The sequence below is a fragment of the Triticum aestivum genome, chromosome 4B, assembly GCF_018294505.1.
Source record: "Triticum aestivum cultivar Chinese Spring chromosome 4B, IWGSC CS RefSeq v2.1, whole genome shotgun sequence".
Lineage (NCBI taxonomy): Eukaryota > Viridiplantae > Streptophyta > Magnoliopsida > Poales > Poaceae > Triticum > Triticum aestivum.
This window is the reverse complement of record NC_057804.1, coordinates 650044209-650055278: the sequence shown is the minus strand read 5'-3', so window position 1 is coordinate 650055278 and position 11070 is coordinate 650044209. Positions and strand designations below refer to the sequence as shown.

The window sequence follows — 11070 nt, the reverse complement described above, 5'->3', positions numbered from 1 at the left end:
ACTCTTTTGAGATGGAAGGGGGAAATTTGATTTCGTTTTTCATCTGTGCAAAGGGAGGCCAGTCTAAATCTAAATCCCTGTGAATTTTCGAAATCAGATCCAATCAAGGGGATGCAGTGGATATAAGATGAAAAGGCTTAATTAACTCTGCATATCATGGAAAGAAGAACAAATCGTCATCCACACAAATTTATTACCCCTTTTGTTTTGACACTTGCCAAATCTAACCTGCTTTGTTTTGATTGATCTTGCAGTAATAACCCTTCCATATAGGTGCCCAGTGATTTACGCTTTTTTTTTTTGAAAAATTCCTATTGCTGCCTACCTAATAATTATCTGCCCAACTCAGCACAGCAAGCAGCCGACTTTGACTTCAACGGCACAAGACACCGACGCTGACCAAAGAGCTGTCGACGTTGACAGTTGACTTGACTCAGAAAACTTTTACTAAAAAAAATCTCCCTATCTCTGTTCTGTGGATGACCATGACGAACAGCAAGGGCCCTACAGACGGAGATGGAATGGAACCAACCATTCAGGTTGGCAAACAGGTTCAGAAGATGGATGAAATGGAACGGAGCCAACCATTTAGGCCAGATCCAAGCATACCATATGATTTTATTCTTCAGGAGTAACATACATATGTTACACGTTTTGTTTCAAGGTCTCGTGCACAGCCCTTTATTTTACTTTTATACGACGGCTACAATTGGTACTGTCAGGGACACTCACTGATTGCTCGTTTCATGGAGCACGCACGTGTTTACACAGCAGAGGAAAAAGAGGGATGCTGCTAATAGTAATTAGAAGAGAACTAGAGCCAAACTATTTCCAGTTAAGAGCTGCTTGCTACCGACACGTCGATCCGAGCACAGCAGCGCTTCGGAGATGCGTAGAGTCTAGTTTCATTTCATCAGTGGGTGTTCCCGGCTCCATGGCGAGCCGGTCGCACCCCCGGCGCTTCCGGTGTGAGGCGTTCTGCAATTCTGCAATTTACGGCGAATAATTCGTTAGGCTCTTCCAATCTAATCCAAGCGAATTTGTTTGCGCACTACTGTAAGGTGAATGAAAGGAAAATGAAAATTAGAAAGTTGTGGCACAAAAGTCTGGACGATCTAGGCTAACCTCTTATTGCTCAGTGTACTGTTCCAGGTACTCTTTAATCATCAGCCTTTCCTCTTTTGTTAGATCGGGGTCTGGCCCAGTCAATCGCTCCCTCATCGCCTTCTCTTCATCGCTCGTGCCGTCCCTGGCAACCTGCAGACAAGATTTGTAAGCTATATATGCTGGGATATGCAAGACGTCTGTCTGCAGGTTACTTTCAGGGAAATTTATCAATCTCACTTGGATGTAGTTATTCACATGGCCGTCCGCATTGGGTTTGGTCTTCATCTCATGCTCATTGCACACCCAATTGCCATCCACTACATATTTGTACTCATACCGTCCTTCCTTCAGGAAACACAAACACCAAAGGTGTGTAAGATACAGGTGAGTGTGAAGTTACGCACAATTAGGTCGAGATCCTCTGCAGTACTGCAGATGACATGTGGGGTCGGGTCCACACGGCAGCGACCGTACTGCACGGCGCGTTACTAAAGAGGATCCCAACGAGATAGTGACATAATGACTGCCACCGGTATACTTGGATTGATAAGATGACCAAAACTATGCTTCTAATTAATGCTCTCTGGTGGCAAACTATCAGCATATTCAGAAGTCAGAACCTTTGAATTCTATGAACGCTGTTGAAATGTAAGATTTATGAAGGATTAGGCTTGATATCACACGCTGATGGTATACAGATGTAACATACAAGGCATGTGAGGAATATAACAAATTAACAATGAACAACGAAAAATAAAGGCGGCCTTGCTCTCAGTATGATAGTTGTTAGGTTGATACTCACAGGTAACTCTCTCTCAAGAAACCATGCTTTTTTCTCCTCATCATATGCCAGGGGAATTTTCTGCATTAATACAAGAAATATAAGATATAGAAAGAAATCAGTTAAGAGTTCTCCTATGTAACATGGATTTAATACAAACATTCCATACTAGAAAGCAGCTGGGCAGAATCTAACTGAAATTCTTCAACACAAGAAATGTACTCCCTCCGCTCGGAATTACTTGTCGCAGAAATGGATGTATCTAGACGTATTTTAGTTCTACATCCATTTCCGAGACAAGTAATTCCGAACGGAGGGAGTATATGACATAATTGAAGAACAAACATACCTGTCCCCACCCAATGTCAAGCCCAGAAATTTCAACAGAAGAACAACTGCCATTTTTCCACTTCAAAGTGATGCAGTTTTTTGACAAGCCCGTGAGCTAAAGAATAAGACAGTCATGACTTATTAGCAAGACGAGATGCATGACACACAACTATATCGGAAATCTACTTTATCTTCTCCATCATAACTGCAAAGTGGGAATACAAAGTAGATCTTACTTACAATGTCAGCTGTTGCCAATTTGATGGCTTCCAACTTCGGAAAGCTAGGCCTTTTACTCTACAACATAAAGAATGGATTCAAATTCTGTACAAAAAACATGCAAGATAACTAGCCATGTGGTAAAAATTAACTTAGAATACAGTGAAGAGAGATTAGCAAACAAGCATCTGGTTGGTATGTATTGGCATCAACAGTGCTCACATATTAACTTACAAAAGAGGTTTTCAACCTCCTAATACTACCTGTAGTAGTTGATGTCCTTCGTTAAGATTGTAACCAAGAATCCAGAACATATATGCCAGCTGAAATTTTGCAAAATATTCTCAGAATTAGAGAACTGTCAGGGCACCAGATCATGGATAACATCAAATCATAGTGGAAAGTTACCAAAGCACTCTGCAAACTGTATATTTTACTGACTCCAAATAAGATGATTATGTTATTGGTGGATGGTACTACAAATATTTGGTACTACAAGGAAATGCTTGCATATATGCAGGTCGTTATGTTGCTTTATTTTCTGTGGGTGGTGGCTGGGGGATAAAATTAGCAGAAACGAGAAGAGTCACGACCATGTAACCCAATTGGCACATCCGAACATATTTGAGAAACGATAAGAGAAAGACTGTAAACCTACTGCCACAGCAGGAGCTCTTCCAAGTCCAGCAGTACAATGTATATATGTTACTCCACCATTGTGGCTGGCAAGCTTGTACAATTTGCTAATCACAGCAGGAAGCCTCAGTCGCAAATCGAAAGCATCAAAATCCCTGGTGTAATTAAATATTAAATTAATTTAATACTTTGGATATGCGCAACACAGACAATGAAAAGAACACACTGGATGCAAGGAAGAACTACATTGCTATATACATACTGCTTGGTGCAAATACAAATCATCTACATGTTCTCCCGACTGTACTGAAAAACGACTGTACTGAAATATAATATCATGCATGTACAAGGTCAACAGGACCAGAGAGAATAGAGACAATAAGTTGCTAACTATATCGTAATCTCTTTGAAACTAGAGGACAGCTGAATTTGATCAATTCCAAAGCCAGATGAACAATGGCATATTCTCCAATTTAACTACGTCACCTCGGAACAAAGAATTGCATAACTCCATTTGGCATAGGTTATGCCAAATTCTTAAGTCCAGTTTAAAATGGACTCATGAAGATTAGAACTTTTAATACCTAACTTCTTCACGACAGTGCTCAATGTCTTTGCATTCTAGACAATAGTCTTGAATGGCACCGATGTCAACTCCAAAATATCTAAATAAAGTGGTGAAGGATGAAACACATTTATTCATAGTAAGAAAGCATTGCATAGCAGTGGAAGTAACAAATAACTACGGAGTATGTCGCTAGGATAAAAACTAGATCATGTTAAAAGATGTTTACACACTGCACAGATAAAATGTCTGCAAACAAAAATGCATGAGTGGATAGAAAGCTAAGCCGAATTCGACAATGTTTCAACATAAGCATTACGATCTTACAGATATGCAAGTTTGGATCTAGCTTAATAAGCAGTAGTAAATATATTTCTTCATTTCTACCAGAAAGATGAAAATACGCTTGAATAAAAGGATACTCAAGGTCTGGATCTTGCTGCAAGCAGAATACAGTTTTTACACCAATCTCCCGAAGCTTATCAACATCACTTGGGCTCTGCACATGAAACCAGATAATTAGATGGAGTCACAGCTGTAAAGTTTCTATCTGAATGGTTGAGATGAGAACCTGTAAGCAGGAGCCTACAATCAAGTCTGGGCATATAAAATTGTAATTCATTCCAAGCTCATGCCTGTACGTCAACACTAGAAATGTTTTTTTTTTGAATAAAAGGAAATATTTTAGGAATAGTGTAGTAAACAGAACTTAATGAGAAAGGAGCATAAGTTATTGCAGAAATTCGTGCTTAATTGGTGATTTGAAGATAAGCAAATTTTGACTAATCAGTATCAAAGATTTCTACATGATAAGATTCTGTACAATGTAATGAACAAAGTTAAACAGAACAACATGATAGCAGCGAACGAGGAAACTTTGAGTCGAGGAACGATACTACATATAGCATTATGGACAAGGCCAGCTGTTGAAACACTCAGTCTCCAAGAAGGGGAGGTTAGATATGCCAAAAAAAGTCAGATGAATGAGCTGTCGCTAAAGCCTAAAAGTCTACTGTACAAAGTTTAATGGAGAAGAACACCATAAAACGATCACACCAGGATAGAGTTTAGTTTTGACTATTTAGTGCTCCCTCCGTTCCAAAATAGATGACTCAACTTTGTACTAACTAACGGAGGGAGTATAAGATATTGCAGGAATCCGCGCTTAATTGGTGATCTAAAGTAAGCAAATATTGACTAATTAGTATCAGAGCTTTCTATATGGTAAGATTCTGTACAACGTAATGAACAGAATTAAACAGAACAGCATGATAGCAGCAAACGAGGAAATTTTGAGTCGAGGAACAATACTAGATATTATAGCATAATGGACAAGGCCAGCTGTTGAAACACTCTTTTTTTTAGAAAAGGAGGATTACCCCGGGCCTCTGATGTTGAAGCACTCATGGTCTCGAAGAAGGGAAGGTTAGACATGCTAAAAAGTCAGATGAATGAGCTGTCGCTAAAGCCTAAAAGTCTATAAAGGCTAGTAATGGAGAAGAAGGTGATAAAATGCCCATACTAGGATAGAGAATAATAGTTTGTGCTGAATGGTTCCAATCAGGTAATATAATATAGCTATATGAATGGGGCGTTTTCTCATTTTTCCAGCTACAAGGGATTCATTAAGTCAAGCAAGTAGCCAGTCCACCTCACCCCAGCATGACTGAAATGCAACTAGTACCATTGTCTAACCTTGCCACTGATATTGAATCAGACAGACAAGTACAAGGAAAAAACTGTGAATCGGTCATGGAAGTTGAATTTTTCTCTTCACGTACCTGCTCCCATGGCCTGTGTCATGTTGGTGCTATACGTATCGGACTTGTCGGCGCCGGGCTCCAACGCGCTGTTCTCCGCGCTGGAAGTGGATGTCCCGGACGCCTGAAATCGCAAGCCCACAAGCGTTAAGACGGTTAGTTGATTCTGTAGCCCCTCGCCCTGAAACAGAAGTGAAGTCGCAGAGGATGCTGAAATGCTTACAGTTTTGACGGTGTTGGAGCGGCGACTCCCTCCGCGAACCATGGCCTGGGCGGACCAAAAGCAGCGGGTCAGATTCGAGGCTCGATTCCGTGGCCGGCGAAATGGAAATGGAAATGGAAATCGAAATCGAAATCGAAATAAATGGATGCATGGAATCGGCGGGGGTGACTCACGAGGTTGAGCGGCGAGGGCCGCCTCATCGATCTGGATCCCGCTAAGATCGGAGGCTCCCTGGGGGCGGCAAAAATCAGCCAAGCTGCGGGGGCGAGAGGCGGCGAAACATGATTCCGGGGAGAAATCGAAAGGGCCGGGCCGCGCCTGACTTACTTGAGCAGGTGCTGGAGGCAGTTCATGGCGGCGGAGACGGCGACGGCGACGGCGAGGCGGACAGGGGAGGAGAAATATCTCCCGGCGGAGGAGGAGGGGGAAGAAGGGGACGGGAGGAGCACGGGCGCTTGCTCTGCTCGCTGGCCTCGCCTGCGTGGACGCGGCGTATCGACCCTCCTGACAGTCTGTGTGGTGTGCGGGCGGAGTGCGCGCGGGGTTTATAGGCTTGGTCCACGGAGACTTTGCGGGATGAGGATAGAGAGAGACAGGGACCACGGTGGCCTGTGGCTAAATCGGGCGGGGCGGGGCCCACTTTTAGTCTCATTTGACCCGTTCCTCGCCGTCGCGACCGGACGTCGTCGTCGGGGCGTACGGCGCCACCGGACGACGGGACAGCTGCCAGGCTGGGGGCGCCTGGGGTCATGCATTCCCCGGCTATCTTCTTCTTTTATTTTCCGGATTTGCTAATTATACTATTAATTCACATCCATAGGTGAGAATTGTTGTTAATTAACAAAAGTCTCGTTTATTTCCTACATCATTTCTGGTTAATCAAATAATTAAAAAAATCTACATGGATATATAGTGTAGAATCAAATGGTGTAAGACTTGTATCTGACTTGGTTAATTCTCGTCTCCAGCCATATCCTTTATTTACTACTCCCTCCGTCCCATAATATAAAAGCGTTTTTGACACTGGCCTACTTTTTGTATTTTCCATGAGTCCCGAAGGTTTATCGTGCCTTTGCCTTGCACTACCAGATATATCGAACTCATGACTTCATAGTAACTACTATTAGAAATTGCAATGCTTTTTCAACAGCATGCTAACGAACATCTCCCAGATTTGGAGCAAGTCTGATTTCGTTTGTTCACATCAAAGGAGATGCCATGACACATAGCACCAACTAAATACATGCGCAAGTCAATGAGTTGAAAAAATAAGTCTCTATGAATGTATAATTCACCTTTTACCATCAGGTTGAGCTCATTGGTGAACTGGTTAGGTACATACACTTGCAACCAACACGTTCAGGGTTTAAAACCCAGTAAATGCAATATATTATTGTGGCTTGACCTCGTTTCCGCTGCCAAGTCATAAACTAACTAGCTGGTGTGTGCAGTTCTACATGGTATCGGAGCTAAGAGGTGTTGAGTTAAAAATCCGGTTGGGGCAGTTAAATTGTAATCCACTTTCGGTCCACATTTAAGGCTGAAGGGGCCTTTTGGATGGACTGGCTGGTGTGTTTAGTTCTACAATTCCAATTGATCATGTGTTGCTCCTTTGTTTTGTCAAGACGATATTTCAATTTTTTCTCATCGCTTGATCTAGGTTGCCACATATGGCTTTGCACTGCCCAGATCCATTATATATCCCTTCGAATAGCTCTTTTTTGCAAAAAAAAAAGAAGAAGAAATCCAAACTTATTACAAAAGTTCACCAGAAATACAAAAGCACCTTCAAAATAATAAGAATTACACCAAGGTCTCTAGACCACTAAATGACCACTAGCGCCGTCAGAATGACTCACTGTTGTCGCCCGCTTACTAGAGCCAGCTTATCCCCAAAAAAGTAAAAAAAAAAGTCCCATAACCGACGTGGCACTAACAAATCTATACCTAATACTCCCTCCGTTTCTTTATATAAGGTGTATTTGTTTTTTGATAAAATTTCATAATGTAAGACACATTTGTTCTAATTTCTTGTAATTCCAATCTTGGCCCTCCAGAAAAAGGAAAGTATTTCTCACCTGATTGCATGTATCTCTCCTTGTAGAGAAAGAAAATGAAACTATTTCTCTCCCGATTGTGTGTATCTCTTTCTTTCCTGGCCTAAATGATTTAGTTACCGCTAATCTACAAATTAGAAAAGGATAATCTTGTCCTATCTAGTGGATAATTATGTGCCTTGGTCACCATGCTAAAAATAATACAACTTAGATAAAGGAATTGAGAGAGTAATAAAGAGATGATTGTTTCCGCTCGTCCGTCGTTTTTTCCTACAGAAAATTCCCTGATGTTTAAGTAAGTCTTTCGCTTTTGCAAAGAACCCCTGCTTTTTCGGTAAACAACCCACAATCCAGATCTAAGTGAGGTCATGAAAACGTTTTGCTTTTGTAGAGAATCTTCTGTTGTTCCTGATAATCAACCCATAATCTATATCAAATGCTTTAAAAAATATCAATATCTTTTAAATCCGAACTTTAATTTTAACATGTTACATATGGAATTTGATTGAAAAAATGTATAAATCTAAATATGATGTCATTTTACCTTTTAACATTTTAAAAATGCTATTTAGGATGCAATCTTAAATAATAGCACACGGTCCCTTTTTTTTCATGCCATTGCCAATTCAGATTGAGAATGAACCGCGCATCCACGCATCAGCAAAACCTCGCGGGGAAAAATAGCGCATGAACGCTTGTGATTGTGTGAGCATTGAGACCACCGTCGATAAGGGTAAGAAGGAGGATAAGCAGCATCAAAGATGGGATGTCATGTTTAAATAAAGGATGTGGACCTATTGGGTCTTGAGTGATGATTATTACTGGGTTAGGAGGTGTGGTATTTTTTTTCCTTTTGCAACTTACGGTCTCTTTTTTTTCTTTTTTTTTGAGGGAAGGCCATCATGGCTAGCTTTATTAAAATTTAAATAATGTTTACATCGTCTACGAGCTTATTGACAATAAAGTCAGGGGGCTCGTCCAACCAACTAAATGAAGTCTTATTACAGTAACTGAAATGAGCTAGCACATGAGCCGCTTGATTACAGGATCTATAACAATGCTTATAAACGACCTTCCCAATTGAAGTACTAGTGTCCACACATTCTGCGAATATAGCCGCCGCCGAGTCCCACCATATTGTTTGTCCATCACAATAATTGATTACTTGCAAAGAATCTGATTCAGCTTCTACCCGGTTACACCCAAAGGAGTTAGCAAAAATCAGCCCGTCTCGCATGGCCAACGCTTCTGTTGTTATTGCATCCACCGCGATAGGTATAAACTTGCATTGGGCTCCCAAAAAATTACCTTTGTCGTCACGCAGGATAGCCGCCGTAGCACCTACCCCTTCGTCTGAATAGTACGTCGCATCAACATTTAACTTAATGAACTGAGGGTCCAGCTTACACCACTTTGCTTCAGGGGAATTTCTCACCAACGATGTAGCCCTATGATGGTTGCTTGAGATTGATAACACAGAGAGTGCCCACCTCCAAGGGGGAGGAATAGATTCACTGTGCGTCACTTTTCTACGGATCCACCAAAGGTACCATCCCCCAACAGCTATTACTTGTTTGAAGTTAAGTATTGGGTGCATCTCAAGCTGCTGGTCCGGCAATGATAAGATAAATTCCAAGATCGCAGACCCCGATCTATCAACCTGGATCGCTTGGTCGATGATATTTGTGATGCCGAGCTTCGTCCACAAGTGTCATGCATTCGTGCACAAAAACATTAAATGACGGATATCCTCGGCCCCTTGATGACAGATAGGACAAGCACCATTGGAACCAATGTGCCTGTTAGTAAGTATAGCTCTTAGTGGGATAACTCCTCGCAGTGCTCGCCAACAAAAAATCTGTACTTTACGTGGAATTTGAAGTTTCCAGAGATTATTCCACACCGCCCGGGGGGTAGAGCCACTAGGGTGTCCCATCGTATTTGCATGCGCCCGAAAACTATGCATCCACTGCATATGATATGCACTCTTTACTGAGAAAATACCTGTCTTATTCGGGTGCCATGCCACAAAGTCATCAAAACCATGCAAGTGTAGTGGAATCTGAATAATTCTGCGGGCATCCACTGGATTGAATAAACTTGTTATTAGCGCCTCATCCCACGTACTATTAGCCGTATCGATTAATTCACAAACTTTGGTTAGGATCGTTTACCCCCTTGATGATATCACCATTCTATCCGGACTAGAGGGAATCCATGGATCCGTCCATATATTAACATGTTCACCAGTCCCAATCCTCCAAACGTATCCTTTCTTGAAAGTTTCCAACCCCTTCAAGATACTTTGCCATGTGAAAGACGACCCATTTCTTGGTGTAGCATCAATAAGGGAACCATTTGGGTAATATTTTGCCTTGAGAACTCTCGCAGCCAAAGAATGCGGGTCATTGATCAACCTCCAACATTGCTTGGACAGCATTGCCAAGTTAAAAGAGTAGAGGTCACGGAACCCCATGCCTCCTTCACTCTTAGGGATACACAACTTCCACCATGCCATCTAGTGCATTTTTTGGTCTCCTTATCATCACCCCACCAGAATTGTGCAATAGCATCTGTGATCTCTTTACAAATTCCCTTCGGTAAGCTGAAAACAGACATAGCAAAAACAGGAATAGCTTGGGCCACAACTTTTAATAAGATCTCCTTCCCTCCTGTAGATAATATTTTTTCCATCCATCCCAATAATCTGATTTTAATTCTCTCTACAAAATGTCTGAAGCAGTCACTTCTATCAGCTCCCACTAGAGCTGGGAGGCCTAGGTATTTATCAGATAATGCTTCTGTATCAATGTGCAAAATTTCACAAATCTCTGCTTTTGACACTACACTTGTATCTGGACTGAAGAAAATACTTGACTTAGCCAAACTCACCATTTGTCCTGAACTCTGGCAATAGGTATCTAGCGTCTGCTATAAGGAAGTTGCATTTAACACATCTGCTTTCATGAGAATTAGAGAATCATCAGCAAAAAAAGGTGTGAAACTGACGGTGCATTTTTACACACTCTAATCCCATCCATGCCACCAACTTCTTCTTCATACTGCAGCATACTAGAAAGTCCTTCTGCACAAATAAGGAACAAATATGGGGAGAGAGAGTCCCCCTGTCTAATACCCCTCGTCGGAGTGAAATTTTTTGTTTCATGAGAATTAAATCTAACCTTGTATCTCACAAAGCTAACACAAGACATAAGTATATACAAATAGGTATCTAGCCGGCTGACACTTAAGTACCACTACTTTAAAATACCCGAACTATAGTCCATATACTTGCGCAGGGGGTTCACTTTGGTCCGTATATACGAATTGAGCTACATATTTGCTGACTTGGCTGAGTCAGCCGTTGCCAGCTATGCTTTGACCGCCACATG

The 11070-nt window shown here is 41.6% G+C and overlaps 1 protein-coding gene across 1 annotated transcript; it reads right to left on the bottom strand.

The window, feature by feature from the left end:
• Positions 1–570: 570 nt before the first annotated feature.
• LOC123093856 (phosphoglucan phosphatase DSP4, amyloplastic) lies at positions 571–5977 on the bottom strand (the record flags this gene model as incomplete). Its single annotated transcript, XM_044515911.1, is given in 15 exon segments — positions 571–978; positions 1126–1257; positions 1345–1452; positions 1910–1969; positions 2238–2333; positions 2459–2515; positions 2701–2760; positions 3096–3228; positions 3658–3738; positions 4061–4137; positions 4210–4286; positions 5420–5522; positions 5622–5666; positions 5795–5852; positions 5949–5977. Coding segments are annotated over 14 exon segments (1110 nt in total). The 3' UTR covers positions 571–978; positions 1126–1128.
• Positions 5978–11070: the final 5093 nt, after the last annotated feature.